The sequence below is a fragment of the Carya illinoinensis genome, chromosome 5 (assembly GCF_018687715.1).
Source record: "Carya illinoinensis cultivar Pawnee chromosome 5, C.illinoinensisPawnee_v1, whole genome shotgun sequence".
In the NCBI taxonomy this organism is placed as follows: Eukaryota; Viridiplantae; Streptophyta; class Magnoliopsida; order Fagales; family Juglandaceae; genus Carya; species Carya illinoinensis.
In genome coordinates this window covers 42,725,895-42,748,333 of record NC_056756.1, presented here as the reverse complement: position 1 = coordinate 42,748,333, position 22,439 = coordinate 42,725,895, and the positions used below count along the sequence as shown (strand labels likewise).

The window sequence follows — 22,439 nt, the reverse complement described above, 5'->3', positions numbered from 1 at the left end:
TTCTTCAATTCAGCCCTCAAATATTACTAACTTCTATCAATCTCTTATATTTTCAGATTCAGATGTTGTTTTTACCATTTGGTGAAGAGTATTTAAGTTTTGGGCATTGGGTACGGGTGGATTTTCCGGTTTATCTCTCCAAATCAGGTATTCTCCTTAAATATATTCTCATTTTAGATTTTATATAAGTGTTTTCATTTGCTATAATGAGTTCGTCATATAGTTTGCTGTCTTTTGATGTAATTTAGACTGTACATGTTGAGGTTTTCGGAGGTTGAAGATGACTGTAATCTAGAATTAATCCGTTCGAACTGTATTCGTGTGCCATTCGAACGTATGTCCTTAGATCGAACGGTGACTAGCACCGTTTGAACGTTATGTTGGTCAGTATTATAATAATTAATACTTTAAATGAAGGAATTGAATTAAAAATTAATTATTTATAATCTACATTTAATAATACTTAAATACTTAAAAGATTAAAATAATCAAATGAGAATGAATTAAATTACAAATCATCTAAGATTTAATAATACTTAAATATTTAATAGTTGAATTATTCAACTATAGGTTAATACAAATAGTTTTGTTTTAATAATACAAAAATACTTAATCTTTGAATTAATAAAATGAATTTTAAATAAAATACAAATAATCTAGATTTAATAATACTTAAATACTTAAAAGTTAAAAGTAATCAAATGAATTTGAATTAAAATATAAATTTGAATTATAATTAATAAAATGAATGTTAATTACAATACAAATAGTTATAATTATTAACTAGAATGTTAATTACAATACAAATAGTTATAATTATTAACTAAAATATTAATTAAAATACAAATAGTTATAATTAATAAAATATTTTGAAAGATATAAAACAACTATCTAATTATTTAATAATATAAATACTTAATTAATATATCTTGCATTGTTTGTTTGATACATGTTATATTGAAGAATTGGTTGCAAAACAACAAGAGTTAGAGGCTCAATTAGCGAGACAATGAGACATGAAGATGCGCCTCAAACAACATAAAGAAGAATAAGCAGAGTTCAGGAGAGATATGCAGCTTCAAATGCAACAGCTTATACAACAGTATAGACCTCCAACCAACTGATGGTTTTTTACGTCTAGCTTATGACATTATCTAATTATGTATCAACAATGCTAGTATCATAGTTATTTATTTCTTCACACTTATTATAAAACTTTTGTGAGTAATTAATGTTGCCCAGATGACTAACACAAGAGGGGGGGTGAATTGAGTTGTATTAAAAAAAATAACAATTATAAATCAAATATATAATATAAAATATAAACAAAATATGAAATAACAATAAATATAAAGAGTAAGGGTAAGAGAGAAACAAACTCAGTATGTTAACGAGGTTCGGCCCCACTGCCTACGTCCTCGCCTCAAGCTACCCCTTGAGGATTCCCAAATTGACTATTCAACCTCCTTCAGGTGGAGATAGAAACCTATTACACTTTTGAACAACACCGCTACAAACGATCCGTGTAGAACACCCTCTACACTTGCAATCACCTTACACGTGGTGATTCAACTATTCCCCGTGTAGAATACTTTCTACACACACAAGGGTTATACACACCCTTTTTCTGATACAAAAACTGATAGTGGGTAGGTTATCAGAAAACACTCCTCAATGAGTGAAATAAGAACAATACAGCGCAAACTATATCTCTCAAAATGAACAAGGATTAAGGCTCAATGCTTAGAGAAGAGAGAATAAAAGTTTTGAATGAATGTTGTATGATCTTGGTGTTGTAAATGTGAAGCTCTCAAATGATCTATTTATAGGCATATGAGACTTCATATTCAAATTTAAAAAGATTCACATGTCAAAGACAACATCATTCACTTTTTCAAAAAATTCAAATAAAAGGTTCTTCTTTTTCAATTGTCAAATACAACATCATTCACTTTTTCATAGAATTCAAATAAAAGGTTCTTCTTTTTCAATTGTCAAAGACAACATCATTCACTTTTTCAAAAAAATCAAACCTAATCTTTTACTTTTGGCATATGACAAAATGAGCACACTTTCATTTTCAAAAAAATTCAAACCTAATCTTTTACTTTTTGTATAAGTCTAAAACAGCATCAATCACTTTTGAAAATATTCAAATAAAACATGCACATGTGAAAGATGACAATCAATCATCTTTAATATTTTCAAAGTTCAACCCTTTAATTAAGGCATGCACATGCAAAAGATGACAATCAATCATCTTTCAAAATTTTCAAATTTAATTTTCAAAAATATTCATGCACATATGGAAAATGTATTTTAATGCTTTATGATAAAATATTAATTTTGAGCATTAATCCTAATTTTGAATTTTGAAGAGATTTACAACATTACTCTATAATTTTAATGTGAACTTGTTCCCTTCTTGCTCATGCTTGTTTCCTTGATGTGCTTGACTCCATTGTGTAGACAACTTGAGCTTGAGACTTCTTTATTCTTTGAATTCATTTGTTATCATCAAAATCCATGTGTAAATATATAATTACACAAAACTTGAAATCTTGGGTTCAACAATCTCCCCCTTTTTAATGATGACAAATACTTGATAGAACCTGAAACCTGTATTAATACTTAAGCTCCCCCTGAAAATGTGCGTTAGTTTTTCAAGCAAAAGTATAAATATAATTCCAAGCATATATAACAAGTTTAGCAATTAAAACAGTGTTAATGTTCTAGTCTAACACTTCTCCCCCTTTTGGCATCATTAAAAAGGATCCGCAACAAGTAAATAGACTGAAGAAAATGGTGCGTTAGTAGACACTATAGATAATTGAAAAATGGAGCCGTCCGTGACCCGACAAGTGTTGCAAAGCCTCGAGGCCTAACTCTATGAATTTAATACGGCTGAAGATTAAACAATCGCCTGATGTTGTTGACAAACGGGATTGAAGGCTCCAAGTTTCTATAAAAAAATGATCATTTTCATCTATCGGATGCCAAAAAAATAATCGCTTCTTGACCTGAGTTCTGTTTTTCCACAACGATAGAATGGCTGAGCAATTCTCTTCTACTAATGTTCCAGACTTGAATCAGGAACCCTTGACGCATCAATCATCAATCTTCTCTCCTGAGGCCGTCAATACCATGATAGGAGCAGTGAACCGTTTTTCTAGTAAGGCTGATTCTGAGATTATTGCAGAATCAAAAATGCTCAGTAGTCAATATGCTGCCTCTGTTACGATCATGTCTCGGAGGTTAATGGCGAGGGTGAGTGAGATTGATCATCTTAACATGCAAATATTTGAGTTACGACAGAAGCTTGCTAATAAGGATAGTGAGAATAAAAGGCTAAAGCAAGAAAACCAAGAGTTGAAAAAATTTGCAGATTGGTATGCTCATGATCTACAACTACGAATAGAGGAGCTGGAACGAGAAAGGGTTCAGATACAAGGTCAACATCGGCAGATAACAGTAGAGGTTCATCGTTTACTAGAAAAATAGGGACAATCTACTGTTAATCTCGCTGTTAATCTACTGGAGAATAAGAAAACTTTTGACAATGTGTGTCTAGCATATCTTGTATTTCTTTTGACTAAATAAGATTTGAAGAGAAAATAGTTTGTCTTATTCTTTATGCTATCTCTATAAAATCGGTCCTGAAGTTCATCCAATCCGCATCAAGTTTTCATCTCATCTCTATAACTCATCTGCATTCCTTCAGCATTCTCGTTTTAAGCATTCTATTCTTTTCTCAATGGTTCATTCTTCTAACATTTCTCTAGATCCATCCATGAGGCATTCTGCATCTCAACCTCCTGTCCTTTCTGCAGCTGCCATTGGTGCCATGTTGCAGCAAGAAAATAATAATCTGACTAATAAGTCAGATTCTGATGCTATTTATGACTTGGTGAGTCTTGAGACTCACTACTCTTCCTCTATTGTTGCTTTTTCTCAGCGGCTACAAGTCAAAAATCATAAAGTTGAAAGGCTCAAAGAACAAATTGTTGTACTTCAACGAATTGTTCAAGAGTCTCATACAAGGGAAGGAATCATTCGGCAGAAGAATAAACAGTTGAAATCTTTATTAGATTCTTCATTCTGTTTGCCGGTTCCCATGAATAAGAATGACATGATATTGTATGAAGAGAATAAGCGTCTCAAACATGAGGCTAAGAATCTCAAGTTTATGTAAAAGTATTTAAAAAATCTATCTCTATTTTTATTGACTCTGGTCTATCTTTTAAGAGATATTCATAGCATGCATCATACCTATTTCTCTTCTGATCATACATAATCTATCTTCTGGTAAAGGTTTTGTGAAAATATCTGCCAACTGATCGTGTGTGTTTGTAAACTCTAATATTATATCGCCTTTTTGCACATGATCTCGAAGAAACTGATACCTTATTTCAATATGCTTAATTCTAGAATATTGTATTGGGTTCTTTGAAAGATTTATAACACTTGTATTATCACATTTGATTGGAATGTGATTATACTTGAGTTTAAAATCTTCAAATTGTTGCTTCATGTAGAGAACTTGAGCACAACAACTACCCGCAGCAACATATTCTGCCTCAGCAGTAGATAGTGCAACAGAATTTTGGTTTTTACTAAACTAGGAAACTAATGCATGACCTAAAAAATGGCATGCTCCACTAGTGCTTTTTCGATCTATTTTACAGCCAGCATAATCTGCATCTGTGTAGCTGATTAGATCGAAAGATGTGTGCATAGGGTACCATAACCCTAGGTTAATTGTACCACTAAGATATCTAAGAATGCGCTTAACTGCAATTAAATGTGATTCTTTTGGAAATGATTGAAAGCGTGCACATAAGCACACACTAAACATAATATCTGGTCTACTGGTTGTTAAATATAATAAGCTACCAATCATACCTCGATATATCTTCGAGTCAACTGGCTTATCGGATTCATCTTTATCAAGTTTAGTTGATGGGCTCATTGGTGTTCCAATTTCCTTAGCATTTTCCATCCCAAACTTCTTCAGTAATTCCTTAATATATTTTGATTGATTGATGAATGTCCCACTTTTTGCTTGCTTAATTTGCAATCCGAGAAAGAATGTAAGTTCTCCCATCATGCTCATCTCAAATTCTTCCTGCATAGTCTTAGCAAAAACTTGACGCATATTTTCATTAGTAGCACCGAATATTATATCATCAACATAAATCTGAATCAAAAGAATATCATCATTTTCATATTTAATGAAAAGAGTTGTGTCAATTTTTCCTCTTGAAAAACCTTTTTCAATCAAGAAACCACTAAGTCTTTCGTACCAAGCTCTAGGAGCTTGTTTAAGTCCATATAGTGCTTTTGTGAGTTTGAAAACATGATTTGGGGAAATATGATTTTCAAAACCTGGAGGTTGCTCAACATATACCTCTTCATTTATAAAACCATTTAAGAAAGTACTTTTAACATCCATTTGAAAAAGTTTGAAATCTTTATAACAAGCTGATGAAGTGATGAAACTACATAATTAAGTTACTTAAATGACTGAATTGTTTAACTAAAAATGATTTAAGTACTCAATTATGTAGTAGATTATGATACTTGAGTCAATTGATAAATTCTAATATTTTTTTGTGCTTAAAAAGATTTATAATTCAATTGTTTCATGTCAAAATAAATATTTCAAGTTTACTCTTCTCATACCATGTTTATACGCTGCAGGCCAATTATTTTTAAAAAGACATATATGAGCTGCTGATATCACTTTTGAGTATAGTTACAAATAAGTGCCAAAGCAGTGAAATGTCTGGGACGTAGCATGCCTAGGCAGAGCACATACAACCATGATTGCTTAAGGACTTGGCGTATTTAGTGACAACAAGAGCTGGAATACGTGCTACGGGTGTTGCTGTTGGAATGAAAAGGACCACAACACAGCAGAACAGGAGCCACGGCTGGAGCACGCCGAAGGGACCTGCAGAGGAAATCAACGCAGATGGAGGGGCATCTTTCAATTTATTTTCTTTCTTTCTTTTTTTTTTTTCGTTTTCGTCCTTTAGTGCTAGGGTAGCTTACTTTTTCTTTGAGAGAGGCGGCTTATTTTATTTTTCCTTTTTTCGTTTTCAGAGACAACAGGGTAGTGAGTTTTTATTTATTATTTCTTTTTCGTTTTAGAGGAGAGAGACGGCTAGAGGTCTTTCGGTTCCAGACCTAGGAGAGTAGTCCTTAGCTATTTTTTTTTCTTGCTTTTTCGTTCAGGAGGATAGGCGGCTGGTTTTGACTTTTCCTTCTTTCATTTTTCTTACTTTTCGTTTAGGAGGTGGGAGCAGCAGAGTTTTGAGGTTGCTTTCTTTTCTTTTTCGTGTAGACAGAGGCGGCTGTTTTTGGTTATATACACTCTGTTTTCGTTGGAGTCTTCGGGCAGCAGGGAAGTTTTTATCTTTTTCCTCTCTTTTCGTTTAGACGCAGGGCAGCTGGTTTTGGATTTGATTCACCTGGTTTTCGTTCGGGTAGCTGGAGGCAGCAGCAGTTATTGTTTTTGTTCTTTTCATTTTGCTCTTTCGTTTAAGACCTTAATCTGCAGAGTTTTAATTTCTTTTTTTTTTTTATTTCTTTCCAGTATTGATTCGGCAGCTGTGTTTTTCAGATTGTTATTTTCTTTTTCTTATTATCATTCGACTTGTTTTATTTACTATTCTGTATTTTATTTTTTAATACAGCAACTCGTAATGTTAGGATCTATTATTTGTGGATATTTTGCTAATTTAGAAATGATAGGCTAGATTTTAAACTTGGGATTCAGTGAGTAACCTATGACTGATTTGGAGTGGTTTTTCTTCAATGTTATGTGATTTCAATGATTAACTTGGTAGATGATATTTCAGTTTGCATCTAGAAAGGATCGAAGTTCTTTGTTCTTGATTTAGATTAGTTGTAGACGTAAAGGCACAATTAATACTTGAACAAGTAACAAGACTTTGATAGTTTTCTTTCACTTCTTTACAATTGTTATATAAGCTGTCAAGTAGTTTTATTAGGTCAAGAATTGTTATTCATTGCTATATTATCCGACCATGACTTCTAGAAATAGGATCATGGTTGAGAGAATGTGAAAAGAGAAGTAAATCCATCTCCAAATCAGTGGGTGAAAATTGTATCCCAAGTGTTTGTTTTATTGTTTCTTACAAGTTTAATTCATTTGCTACACACTTTCTCTAAGCCTTTTAGTTTTGGTAATTTTAGAAACATAGATTTATATTTATTTTCATCTCTTGTACTCGATACCTCTTTTACATAAAAAAAATGCCACAAATACTTTGATAACCCTTTGTCCCTGTGGAATACGATCCTGGACTTATCCTTGATACAACTTGACACTTCTACACTTGGAAGCACATTCGAGAACGAGTCACAAGCATATGCAAGTAGCATTCGAATAGCTTCTAATCTTGCGACAGGTGCATATATCTCATCATAATCGATTCCTTCTTCTTGATTAAAATCTTGGGCTACAAGTCGAGCCTTATTTCTAGTAATGACTCCGGATTCATCTTTCTTGTTTCTAAAAACTCATTTTGTTCCAATAATAGTATGATTTTTGGGTCTAGGAACAAGTGTCCAAACAGCATTTCTTTCAAATTGATTCAACTCTTCTTGCATAGCTAGAATCCAAGATTCATCAAGAAGTACGCCATTAATATTTTTGGGTTCAATTTGAGATAGAAAAGCAGTATGATTGCAAATATTTCTAAGAGATGATCGAGTACTTACACCTTGTGAAGGTTCTCCCAAAATTTGTTCCACTGGATGATCTTTCACAAATTTCCACTGTTTGGTTGCATCTTGTATTAAATTTTGATGATCTTTCCTGATGGCTCCATGTTGAACTTCCTCTATTGTTTTCTCTTTGTTGAGATTGAGACTTTCTGTGTTATTTATACCTCCTGTTTCTTCATCAATAGATTTCTTGGAGAGTGGAGAATTAGATTCATCAAATACTACATGCATAGATTCTTGTACAGTCAAAGTCTTTTTATTGAATACTCTATAAGCTTTACTATTAATAGAATATCCGAGAAAGATACTTTCATCAGATTTTGCATTAAACTTGCCTAAATTATCCCTGTCATTCAAAATAAAACATTTGCATCCAAATACATGAAAGTAGCCAATGTTGGGCTTTTTCTCATTCCAAAGCTCATAGGGGGTTTTATCTAACTTAGACCTTAGCATAACTCTATTTATAACATAACATGCAGTACTTACCGCTTCGGCCCAAAAATAACTAGGCAAGTTGTTCTCATTGAGCATTGTTCTTGCCATCTCTTGAAGAGATCTATTTTTCCTCTCTACTACCTCATTTTGTTGAGGAGTTCGAGGAGCAGAAAAATTATGCACAAAACCTTTTTCATCACAAAATGTTTCAATATTTTTATTAACAAACTATTTTCCCCTATCACTTCGGATACTTGAAATAGTATAGCCCTTTTCATTTTGAATTCTCTTGCATAACTTGGTAAAGGCATTATGTGCCTCATCTTTATGAGCAAGAAAGATGACCCAAGTATATCTAGAGAAATCATCAACAATAACAAATGCATAATATTTTCCTCCTAGACTTGCAACTCTATTTGGTCCAAAAAGATCCATGTGTATCAGTTGCAATGGTCTAGTAGTGGAAATATGTTTCTTAGTTTTAAAAGAAATTTTTGTTTGTTTACCAAATTGACATGCATCACAAATTTTGTCTTTAAGAAAATTTGTTTTTGGTAAACCTCTCACAAGATCATTTTTTGAAAGTTTGGAAATAAGTTCCATATTGGCATGACCTAATCTTCTATGCCATAGCCAACTAGTTTCATTTTGAGCTGAAAAGCAAATAGCATCTTGTGAGGTAATTTCTTCAAAATCGATTGTATAAACATTATTGTTTCTAAAAGCAATAAAACAAATATTACAATCATAATCATTTAAAATAATGCATTTATTCATTTTGAAAGTAACTGTAAATCCTTTATCACATAATTGACTTATGCTCAAAAGATTATGTTTTAAACCTTCAACAAGTAGAACATATTCAATTATGAGAGAAGATTCATTACCAATTTTACCTATTCCCACGATCTTCCCTTTCGAGTTGTCTCCAAATGTCACGTGTCCTTCTTCTTTAGATCTAAGATCAAAGAACTTAGTCTTGTCTCCCGTCATGTATCTTGAACATCCACTATCTAAAAACCACTTATTTTTACTTGTGGATGACTTCATGCATACCTATAAAAACAATTAAAATGATTTTTCTTGATACCCAAGTTCTTTGGGTCCTTTATTTATTAGTATTAGAAGAAATAAGATTTTTAGGTACCCATATGGCCCTAATAGTTATTGTATGATTTCTTCTAATAGGACAAGTATGATAATTATGACCATTTCTATTACAAAAATTACAAATAGCATATGACATATATGAAAAACTTGAATGATTATAATAATATCCTTTTTTGACAAAATTATTTTTATGAAAAGAATTTTGAATATTAGTTTTTGATGTAGAATGATTATCAAAAAAATTTTTATAAGGTTTGTATTTTTGTTTTGGCATATATACCAATCATGCCTTGTCAAAAACACATCTTTTACTACCAAGAAGTTTTTCAAAATTTCTTTTTCCATTCGTAAAGTTTTCAATAATATTTTCTAAATCGGTTTCTTCTTATTTAATTCAAGATTTTCATCTTTCAAAATGATACTTTCTTTTCTTAAAATTTCAATTTCGTTTGTTAAAGAAGAATTTTTCTTTTTCAAAGCAGTATACTTGATACCCAATTTTTCAAATTCCTCATAAATCTCTTCTAAAATATTTTGCAATTCTTCATATGAAGGATTTTCAATATTATCAAGATTTGTTACCTCAATGTCATCTTTAGCCATAAGACAAAGATTTGCTGATTCTTCTTTGCTTGCTTCACTATCTAAGCTACTTGAATCATCATCCCATGTAACTTTCATTGCTTTCTTGCCCTTGTTTCGATCTTTCTTTAGTATAGGACAATCTGGCTTGATATGACCAGGTTTATTGCATTTATAACAAATTAAAGTGTCATTTTTACCTGAATCTTTCTTGGAAAACTTTTTGAAGGATTTCCTCGGAGGAGTTCTATTTTTCTTCAAGAACCTCTGAATTCTTCTTGTTATCATCGCAACTTCTTCATCTTTATCGTCATTTTCCTCATCTTCATCACTTTCACTTTCATGAGGAACAGCTTTAAGTGCTAAGCTCTTCTTTGGCTTTCCTTCTTCTTCTCCTCTTTTCAATGTGTACTCATGGATGATAAGTGACCCGATGAGTTCATTGATTTCGAGTTTCTTGAGGTCTCTACCTTCAAGAATCGCTGTAACTTTTGATTCCCAACGTTTTGGTAAAGAGTTGAGAATTTTTCTTACTATCTCCACCTTGAAATAAATTTTGCCAAGAGCTGTCAAGCTGTTTATGATGTTAGTAAACGAGTGTGCATACTAGAAATAGATTCATCATCATTCATCTTAAACATTTCATATTCATGAGTAAGAATATAAATTTTTGATTCCTTGACTTGCGAAGTTCCTTCATAAGTTACTTCCAAGTTATCCCAAATTTCCTTTGCCGTAGCGCAATTCATTATTCTATTAAACTCATTTCCATTAAGAGCATTATATAATAAATTCATAGCAGTTAAATTTAAAGTATAAAGTCTATCGTCTTCAAGATCAAACTCTTCTTCTTCCTTTTTGACCTTTACTCCACTAACCACTTTTGTTGGAATATAAGGTCCATTTACAATACATTTCCAGATTTCTCTACCTTGAGCTTGAAGAAATATTCTCATTCTAACTTTCCAGAATGAGTAATTATCTCCACAAAAGAGTGGAGACCGACAGCTAGATTGACTTTCACCAAATGAAGCTGCAATGTTAGCCATAAGATATTAACTCAAAAGATTGTTAATCTTATAATAGATCTCTTAGCTCTGATACCAATTGTTGCCCAGATGACTAACACAAGAGGGGGGTGAATTAAGTTGTATTAAAAAAAATAACAATTATAAATCAAATATATAATATAAAATATAAACAAAATATGAAATAACAATAAATATAAAGAGTAAGGGTAAGAGAGAAGCAAACTCAGTATGTTAACGAGGTTCGGCCCCACTACCTACGTCCTCGCCTCAAGCTACTCCTTGAGGATTCCCAAATTCACTATTCAACCTCCTTCAGGTGGAGATAGAAACCTATTATACCTTTGAACAACACCGCTACAAAGGATCCGTGTAGAACACCCTCTACACTTGCAATCACCTTACACGTGGTGATTCAACTATTCCCCGTGTAGAATACTTTCTACACACACAAGGGTTATACACACCCTTTTTCTGATACAAAAGCTGATAGTGGGTAGGTTATCAGAAAACACTCCTCAATGAGTGAAATAAGAACAATACAGCTTAAACTATATCTCTCAAAATGAATAAGGATTAAGGCTCAATGCTTAGGGAAGAGAGAATGAAAGCTTTGAATGAATGTTGTATGCTCTTGGTGTTGTGAATGTGAAGCTCTCAAATGATCTATTTATAGGCATATGAGACTTCATATTCAAATTTAAAAAGATTCACATGTCAAAGACAACATCATTCACTTTTTCAAAAAATTCAAATAAAAGGTTCTTCTTTTTCAATTGTCAAAGACAACATCATTCACTTTTTCAAAGAATTCAAATAAAAAGTTTTTCTTTTTCAATTGTCAAAGACAACATCATTCACTTTTTCAAAAAAATCAAACCTAATTTTTTACTTTTTGTATAAGTCTAAAAAAGCATCAATCACTTTTGAAAATATTTAAATAAAACATGCACATGTGAAAGATGACAATCAATCATCTTTAATATTTTCAAAGTTCAACCCTTTAATCAAGGCATGCACATGCAAAAGATGACAATCAATCATCTTTCAAAATTTTCAAATTTAATTTTCAAAAATATTCATGCACATGTGGAAAATGTATTTTAATGCTTTATGATAAAATATTAATTTTGAGCATTAATCCTAATTTCGAATTTTGAAGAGATTTACAACATTACTCTATAATTTTAATGTGAACTTGTTCCCTTCTTGCTCATACTTGTTTCCTTGATGTGCTTGACTCCATTGTGTAGACAACTTGAGCTTGAGACTTCTTTATTCTTTGAAAGCTTCACATTTACAATACCAAGAGCATACAACATTCATTCAAAGCTTTCATTCTCTCTTCTCTAAGCATTGAGCATTAATCCTTGTTCATTTTGAGAGATATAGTTTGCGCTGTATTGTTCTTATTTCACTCATTGATGAGTGTTTTCTGATAACCTACCCACTATCAGCTTTTGTATCAGAAAAAGGGTGTGTATAACCTTTGTGTGTGTAGAAAGTATACTACACGGGGAATAGTTGAATCACCACGTGTAAGGTGATTGCAAGTGTAGAGGGTGTTCTACACGGATCATTTGTAGCGGTGTTGTTCAAAGGTGTAATAGGTTTCTATCTCCACCTGAAGGAGGTTGAATAGTGAATTTGAGAATTCTCAAGGGGTAGCTTGAGGCGAGGACGTAGGCAGTGGGGCCGAACCTCGTTAACATACTGAGTTTGCTTCTCTCTTACCCTTACTCTTTATATTTATTGTTATTTCATATTTTATTTATATGTTATATTATATATTTGATTTATAATTGTTATTTTTTTTAATACAACTCAATTCACCCCCCCTCTTGTGTTAGTCATCTGGGCAACAATTAAACAGTTCCTAATTTATATTTTTTAAATATTATGGATGTCTATTTAGTTTTTTTTATAATTATTGGTTTTAATAAAAATAATATCCGTTCGAACGATCGTGTCACGTTTGAACATTAATGGGTAGGCCGTTCAAACGATAATGTACCGTTCAAACATTAATGATCAAACCGTTCGAACGATACCAGATGCTCAAAAAACATTCAAACGCAGGTCATTACCATAACGTTCGAACATTGATAAGCACTGTTCGATCTCTTATACCATTCGATCTGTTCTTTTAACGTTCGAACGTAATTCTATTGATCGTTTGAACGTATCTTGATAACCGTTCAAAAGATACATTAACGTTCGAACGGTAACTGAGAAGCATTCGAACGCTATTCTGGAACGAATTTTAACCGTGACAAAAAAGGTCATCGTTCGAACGATATCGAACAGTCAATTTCAAAATCGTTCCAAAAGATATATTTTGGGACAAAATTGTGATTTTCGTCCCAATATATCTTCTGGAAAAGTGATGTTGGGACGACCTTTGGACGAAATTTTTTCGTCCTAAAAAATCTTTCAGAATGAAATCTATATATTTTGGGATGAAAATTTTCGTCTCAAAAAATATTTTTTGTTGTAGTGATTATATATCATCGATAAGATATTAATTTAGAATATTATATATTTTTAAAAATAATCGGACAATGGGATTGTGGATTATTTCAAATCTCGAAACCCATCCTGGAAATATTGAGGTCGGTGCCACTTGGCCCAAAGATAATTGACTTCAGATAAATCATTTGGCGATAACCAAGAGTTTTGTTTTAATATGAAGGAATAATTATCAACTAATTTTTTTTTTTAATGAAGATCCAAAAAATTAAACCATATGAATACACTCAAAGCTTAATATATATATATATATATATTAAATACTAATAGCTAGTTTCTGCTGGCTATTGGATTATGTCGATCCGCTGCCAGTTGATTCCAGCCAACTTCGACGACCGGCCTCTTCGGTGGCGGTCGCCATCGGCCCTGAGCCATTACTAAAATAATGACTGAAATACTCCACTACTAGAATAGTGACGTAAAATGCTTTTTGAAAAATAGGTTTTTAAAAGTTTAGGATTCATATGTTTAGATTTTAGGAATTTTCTTTTAAAAGATTTAATTAAGGAGAAATAATATTTATAGTTATGAAGTGCGTAAACGTCATGCAGTTTCTTTGAAAATAGTAAGTAAATAAATAACTCATATGAAAAAAATTAATTTTTGAATAATAGATCACATTTTTTTTCAAAACGATTGCGGACACATTCCACGACTAGACATATTATTACTCTTAATCCAGTGTAGTTTAGCCACGTTTGTTTTTACAAATCATCTCATCTCATCATTACAATTTTTTCAAACTCTCACACAAAATAAATAAACAATTTAATTTTTTCAAATTTTAAAATAAAAATTATATTATAACAATATTTTATTTAACTTTTATATTTCATTTTATCTTATCTCGTCTCATTTATTTAAATAGACAAGGCCTTAAGTTTATAATAGAATTTGTAAAATCATGAGGAGGTTGTGTGTGATTAATGAGTAATGTTACGTATAATCGTAAAAGGTATAAATATCATGTAGTTGCTTTTAAAAAGAATAAGTCTACTATTAAAAAAATTAATTTTTTTAATATAAATCTTGTATTTATTTACTTTTTAAAAATAATTGCATAATACTTACGTAATCATGATTATAACTATCATTTCTTATAATTAATGGCAGATATATGTAAAATCTACTTTTACACTACAACTTGATGAAAGATGTATCATTTTATAATAATGTTATATATAGTAGTGGAGTATGCAAACGTCTGCAATAGCTTTAAAAAAGAGTGAGGTCTATGATTAAAAGATTAATTTTTTTCATATGAATTTCATATTAACTCATTTTTTTCAAAGAGACTGCATGGTGCTTGCACAACCATGACTGTAAATATCATTTCTCATCATTTTAACCTTCAAATTTAATAGTTTTAAAAAGAGTAATGATATATGTATAATATTTTTTGCAGTCTTTTATGCAATTATATTTTAAAGCGAGAATATTTATGTAAATGGACTTTACTTTACAAAAAATACCCCTCTTTAAAATATAGTTGTATTAAAAGTTGTAAAACTAGTTGTATGTCTATCATTTTCTTTTTAAAAGTTAACTCTATGATTAATGAGTAATATTATTTAAAGTGTAATTCTAGCACACTTTTTTTAAAAAATTGATGTCTATTATTAAAAAATATTTCTTTATAGGAACATTATATTTATCCATTTTTTTTTAAATATGTACGGAATTTGTACATTCTAATACTGCAAATATATGCGCTAATTCAATTGATCAAGTTTAGTTTATGTTCACAACTATTCTTATCTAATTATTATAATTTTTTTAAAATTTTAAATATAATAAAATAAATAATTTAATATTTTTAAATCTTAAAATAAAAATATATTAACAAACATGTATTTTAATAATATATTTTTTAATTTTTAATTTTTATTTTAACTCATCTGTAGAAACAAACAAGTAAAAGAGTTATTCTAAAGGGTGGGATCTGTAGATGCAGACAATTCTAGTCTCTCGTAAAGGTGCACGTCGTAAGAAGAAAATCAGGTTCGGAGTATTCTAAAAAGAGTTATACATGATCAACGTCTTTATATTTTTTTGAATTGAAAGTTTTGATATAAAATGTAAATAGAATAATTAAACTTACATTCTTTTAATATTGTATTTGTATTCTTTTTTTTCTTCTTTTTCTTTTTGGATAATGTATTTGTATTCCTAAAAATTAAAATGGGTTAATGTGTGTTTATGATCTTGATGCCGTTTGAAAGGGTTAATATTATAGCAGTTTTAAACGTAAAATGAAATGCAGCATGTTAATCTTTTATATAATGATATCAATTCATGTTTTTGTTGAATGAACATATTCTCAAATAGCTACCTTTATTCATTTTTTTTATTATTAAAAAACTAGACAGGCCACGTGACAGTCTCTGATTAGCTGACACGTGGTATTAGTATCTACATTGGCCAATCAAAGATTGACGCGTGGTCTATAGATGCCACGTATCAATCACGCCATTAATTATCTAAAAATAAAATTAACAAAAATACTGAATTAAGAATTTCATGATATTTAACTATTAATTTTATGAACACATAAAAACCTAATTACTAATTTTGCAAAGCAGATGTGAAAAGCAAATACAGAAGATTAAGGTCTCGTTTAGATGTTGAGATGGTCTTAACTCATCTTATCACATCCTATTTCATTTCATCTCAACATCTAAATATTACTCAAATATAAACATTTTTTTTAATTTCAAATTTTCAACATTTTTATCTAATCATTATAACTTTCTTAAAGCTTTAAACAAAACAAAAAAGAATAATTCAACTTTTTAAAATTTCAAAACAAAAATTATATTCAAACAATATTTTAATTTTATAATTTTTTATTGAACTTCCCACATCCCTCCATTTCCTAAAGCTTCGTAAAATATTATTACTATTCATATACTATTTCACTATTAATTATAAATTTTTAAATTTCAAATCATTTCATCTTAACGTCTAAACAAGACCTAATTACTCTTCATTCATCGCACGAGTCATTAGCATGCTTTACGTCTATATACAACATAGAGTCACCTTCACAATACGTAACATGAACAACACTCCAATGGATTAAATTTAGCTACACATAATCACACTTACCCAAATACTTCCGTGAGCTCACCCAAAAAAAAGGATACATCTTACTCTTTTCATATTCTAATTAAATTCTCAAAGCGAACTTTCAATATTTATTTGGAATCGCCTTTTTATAATATTTTAAGAAGACATGACACGACACGTCAATATCTTTAGATATTCGCACAGCCGATTAGGCCAAAAGCTCGATGAAACTTTTAGATGATATCAAAGAACAATATGTCTGGACTCTATACGTCATTTATAGGTATTTTCCTTTCATTGTTTTTGTATGCATTATGAAAGTCTTCGATGTGAAAATGAAGTTTTTATAGCTACCGTGCAAATTTTAACAAAAACAAAAGGGAGGTTGGCTAAACTCTGGGGAATACCAACTGCCAACGCTCCAAGTGGTGGGCTATTGGCTAAAAATTGACTGGACGCTGTAGCTGCGTTTGAGCCTGAGTGAGAGTGACCCAACATTTGACAGACAGCAAGTAGTGGGATAGATAACAGTCGATCGATGCTGCAGACATCTTTACACAATTCCAAACAAAAATTTATTAATTTTAAAATCACAATTCTCCTTTCTTTTTTAAGAATTTTACTATATATAATTATTTTTACATATTTTTTATATATTTTATTAATATAATTGATTAAAATAATTATTTTATATTAAAAAAATAACATAAATAATCACATTAGTAAAATGTATATAGAATATATATAAGTGACTGCATATAAAATATTTATTCTGAAAATATTACATATGTGGTACTTATTTTCTCCGATCCTACTTTTCTCTCCAAACTATTTTTTCCAATAAAAAATATTGAAATAAGAAGAGAGAGCATAAAAATAAATAAATAGCCACTGTGTTTGCATCCTTTTACAATAAGAGCAATACTACATACAGTCGTGGAATTACAAATGTCGCGCAATCGTTTTGAAAAAGAGTAGGGTCCACGATTAAAAAGTTAATTTTTTTTATATGAATCCTATATTAATTTATTTTTTTCAAAACGACTGCACGCCACGACTCAAATATCATTTCTCTTACAATAATCACTCGATTTTCAAAATTTACTTTCTAATTTCCTAGATTTTTTTGAAAAGGTGGTCTATCTCAATCAAGCAATTCTTTCTTCCCCCGCCGTGATGATGAGACTAGCTGGCCCCAATTATGGTGTTGCCGGAGCTAGATCAAACTAGCCCCGATTGTGCTGTCAGAGCAAGAAACCTCAGGCATTGACCGCCCTTTCGTGGTGTATCAGGGGCTAGTCCCAACCCCTACCATGAAGTGGGAGATTGAGGGGCGCAATGTCGTTTCTTTCCCACTGCCCAACAACATGAGGGACGTTGGTTGGTTAGACTCTCTCAAATCTTCATTAAGATGACAAGTTATTCCCCACCCACTTATATTAAGTCTAGGTTACCTATCATAACTCTCACCTCTTAAATTTTTGAACCACTTAGATTTGATTCATCTCAAAAGAAATCTAAGTCATATTTGAGTCTAAATTAGTTGAAATTACAATTGAAATCCCTTCAAATCATAATAAATTTTGAGAAGTTTTTCCTATTAAACAATACGAAATCTTATTCATCATTCATTAGAATCTAGCCATGTAACTTCCGCACTTGTTAACTCGAGAGCAACTGATGATCAATTTGAGTCTTATATGATTATATTGAAAAATACTTTAATAGGCAAGCTATAATGCATTTCGATTATTCATTTATGTGACGAACTCAAATCATGTTCATGATTTCTTTTAATTGTATTTTACTTTAAAATAGTATAATACGATAATTTAAAATCAGTTTCCTTCTCAGCACCTAAAACACTACGGACTTGGGGAAATTTCCAAGGGGGAGTCAGTGGTCACCAAATGATATCCCTCAAAACAATTATTGGCCCTACTTTGGTTTTCTTTTACCATTGCGTGTTCTTTTCCCACACTCTACAATCTTATCCCAGAATCAATAGCAAAACGTCCTTTCCAGATAAGAGGCAGACTAGAGACTAATATTCCATGAAAATCTAAATAATGTTCTTAACTTACATAGTTATTGTTTGAAAAAAATTCTATTTAAATCGATTTAGTTGGGCAAAAATAATGTTTATTTTAAAAATGAAAAATATGATCAAACTGAACATATTATATTAAGATAATTAATAATTTCATTCTTGTGTTGAGCATTAATGATACTGATTAATATTATGCATAGTCGTGGAATGTGTAAGTACTGTACATTCGCTTTAAAAAAGAGTAGAGTCTATTATTAAAAAATTAATTTTTTTTTATGTGAGTCATATATTTTTTTACTTTTTTCAAAATAATTGTGTAACATTTACATAATTATGACTACAAGTATTATTTCTTATTTTTAATTTAAGCATATTTACCTTCTTTCTAAATAAAACTATTTAAAATTCTGATAAAGTATTTTTGGTACAATCTTCTGAAAATTATTTAAATTCAAATTATATATTTATCGGAGATGATAAATACTTCACCTTTTACTTTCGTTAATAAAAATTTTAAATATTATTTTATATATTTAACTAAAAAATTTCACAACTATTAAATTCAAATACAATTTTTGGGAAATGATAGAGAAAACAAATTAGAGATGAAAAATACAATTGTCATTTAATTTAAGCTAAATATTGATTGTTAAATGCTTTTGTCAAATCCTGCAGTAGAAAAGATAATTATTTAGGAGCTGTAGCGGCACGTGCCGGCCTGACACACATTAAAGCGAAAAGCGGGGGAATCCAGATCCGACGACCACAACAAATCTTTCGTCGTTTGGACCGGGAAATTCCAAATCCAATCCAACGGCTATACACGCTCCCGAAAATCCCACCCTGTAGATCCCCATCCAACGGTCCATGTTGAACCTGCCTCCCTCTACCCATTACTCAACTATATATCGGTAGGAAAACCAGGTACAAACTTCCATTTCCACTCTCCCTCGAGGCTCTGACCTTTCCATCTCTGTGCGTGTCTCTCTCCCTCTCTCCCTCCCTCTCTGAAGGTTACTGACTGCTGGTATTCAATTGCTCTGCTAGCGTGTCCCACCGGGACTGACACTGTATTATCGTGTGCCTCTTTCCCTGAGATGTCGCCGGCGGCATCTGGAACGACCTTGGTGATAAGAATCTCGAGGTATAGGAGGGCCCACTAGGGATAAGAAAGAAAAAAAGGAATTGTCATCGGACGGCGGGGATCGAAGGGACGAATCTTCTCGGGACCCACTTTGAGGAGAGGAATGGACGGCCAAAAGAGCCAGGCGAAGCTCACGAGAACACAGTCCTCACTGCTCCGGTCCTCTCCGACCATCCGATCGTCCATTCAAAGTCTCTCTTCGGTCAACGAGGAGGACGCCATCGCACCCCACCAAGAAGACGAGGAGGAGGAGAAGTTGAAGAAACCCAGGAAATCCGGTTCTACCCCCAGAGCCGGGTCGACCCGGTTCGTCAACCCTGTCCTCGCCATGGCGTCGTTCTCTTTCTTCACAATCTTGTCTTTTTTGTTCTTCCTCTACTTGTTTTACCTGAGAAAGGAAGAGATATACACTTCTGAGAACCTCCTCTTGGCTCTGATTTTCATCGCGGTGACGCTCTTCTTCGCGTCCAAGAACAAGGGTCTGATCCACCAGACCATACTGGTCCTCAAACACTCGTGGGACGAAAACGCGAAGAGACTCGGGCTGTCGAGGACCAACTCGAAGCCGGTCCAGTGGTTCATCGGCGACCCGAGCGTCCAGAAAGCGACAAGGAACAAGAAGATCATACGGGAAGGCGTGGAGTTCTACAGCAATGGCGACTTCTACGAGGGGGAATTCCACAAGGGTAGGTGTAATGGAAGTGGGGTGTACAATTATTTCGTGAATGGGAGGTACGAGGGGGACTGGATCGACGGGAGGTACGATGGGTACGGGATTGAGAGCTGGGCAAGAGGAAGCAGGTACAAGGGGCAGTATAGGCAGGGCCTGAGGCATGGCTACGGGGTTTACAGGTTCTATACTGGGGACTCTTATGCAGGGGAATGGTTCAATGGGCAGAGCCATGGGGTCGGAGTTCAAACCTGCTCCGATGGGAGCTGCTATATCGGGGAGTTCAAGTGTGGGGTCAAGCACGGTCTCGGCTGCTACCACTTCAGGTGAATTCCTAAATCTAATTTCAGGTTTCTGGGAGTCCTTTTTTTTTTCTAAATATGTGCGAAATTACTGAATTTGATTTTATTTTTGCACAATTCTTTATTTTTTGTTATTGATAGTTTTTGACGTAATCTTCGTGGGAGTTACCATATTTGAAGCGTTTCATGATTAATAGAACAGTGAAATTCTGATTGGTTTCTTCGATGTTCGTTTTTATGAAAGATCGGATCTTTTAATTGATTTGTGTTGGTATTCATGGTTTTCTTGAAGATATGGATACGTCCAATGGGTTATTTTCCCCGAATTTGGCTCATGGTTCTTGGGTTTGGAAACGACCTGATAGATCTGACTACTATGGAAATATGTGGCCGGCATTGACTTTAAATCGATGTATTTTTGAAATTTACAGTCGGGCTTTTTTCTTAGCTTTTGCAAGTTTCAATCTTTTGAACTATTGCGGTAACCGCGGGTCCGCGAGCTCGGTTTTACTTCTCTTTTTTAGCTTGCGTTAAGGTTGCTCGAGATTGATACGTAATTTTGCATAGGTGCTGAATTGGTCGGCAAGAAAAATAAAAAAATCGATCCATCAATTTTCCTATTTTTTCTCTGAACTTTAGACGTCGTTATTACTGCTGTCCTTTTGATTTTCTTTTAACAGTGAATTTGATTGTGTTGCAGAAACGGAGATAGATATGCGGGAGAATATTTTGGAGACAAAATTCATGGATTTGGGGTGTATCACTTTGCAAATGGTCACTGTTACGAGGGGTCGTGGCATGAAGGTCGTAAACAAGGCTATGGAATGTATACCTTCCGAAGTGCAGAGACAAGATGTGGTGAATGGGATGTCGGTTCCCTTAAGCGCCCTCTTCCCCAACTAACCGATGCAGTCCTTCGAGCTGTTCAGGTACACTACTCATTGCCATTGACATCCCAATTCACTCTTGTTCATTCTTAATAAAGCAAACTTCTTTACCTTTTTTTGTTTCATGAAATTGCAGGCTGCTAGAAAAACGGCAGAGAATGCTATTAACCTTAGCCGAGTGGAAGAGCAGGTGAACAAGGCAGTCATGGCTGCAAATAGAGCAGCCACTGCTGCTAGAGTTGCTGCTGTGAAAGCTGTTCAGAATCGAATGGATGGGAAATTTTGCGACACTAATGTCTCTGAGTCTGGCTTTGTTTGAGAAGTGTAAATTTCACTAATTGTTAGCGTTTGGGATGTCAGTTGTAACCCCAGTGAGCAAAAGCTCATCGGAGGTTCAGGAAGAGAGAGTATGTGTTTGAGGTTTTGTCTATCACACTGCAACTTGTATATACCAACCCCACCCCCCATGTAAATCAATGGAAGATGAGTTTTGAAGATCAGATGCTTCTTTCTTTTCTTTCTACTTGGGTATTGTCTTCTTCTCTTTTTCGAGTGTACTAAATTGAGTGGTTTCTTGTGGGGCATCTCATGCATGGAGCTCCATTATTGTGTTTGAAACTGCAATGATGATTCGTAGGTATATTGCCAGCTTGTCTATCATCATGATATAACGATCCAGGACCAACACGAGAGTCTTATCTGAATATATTTTGCGCCTTTGATCACCATGTACCACAGGATTGAAGGAAAAAATAAATAAACACTTACTGATAAAAGGTATTTACATTTTTTTTATACATATACATATAATAGATCTCGTAACATGTGGCGTGTTGACACCATCCTTGCAAGTAAATTTTTTTATTCTAAAAAGT

The 22,439-nt window shown here is 32.7% G+C and overlaps 1 protein-coding gene across 1 annotated transcript; it reads left to right on the top strand.

The window, feature by feature from the left end:
* The first annotated feature begins 19,486 nt into the window (after positions 1-19,486).
* On the top strand, positions 19,487-22,064 carry LOC122311449 (MORN repeat-containing protein 1-like). The gene is made up of 3 exons (XM_043126002.1): positions 19,487-20,701; positions 21,378-21,606; positions 21,701-22,064. Exons 1-3 carry the CDS (start codon positions 19,809-19,811, stop codon positions 21,881-21,883), a joined length of 1,305 nt encoding a protein of 434 aa, XP_042981936.1. The 5' UTR covers positions 19,487-19,808; the 3' UTR covers positions 21,884-22,064.
* The last annotated feature ends 375 nt before the right edge of the window (positions 22,065-22,439 follow it).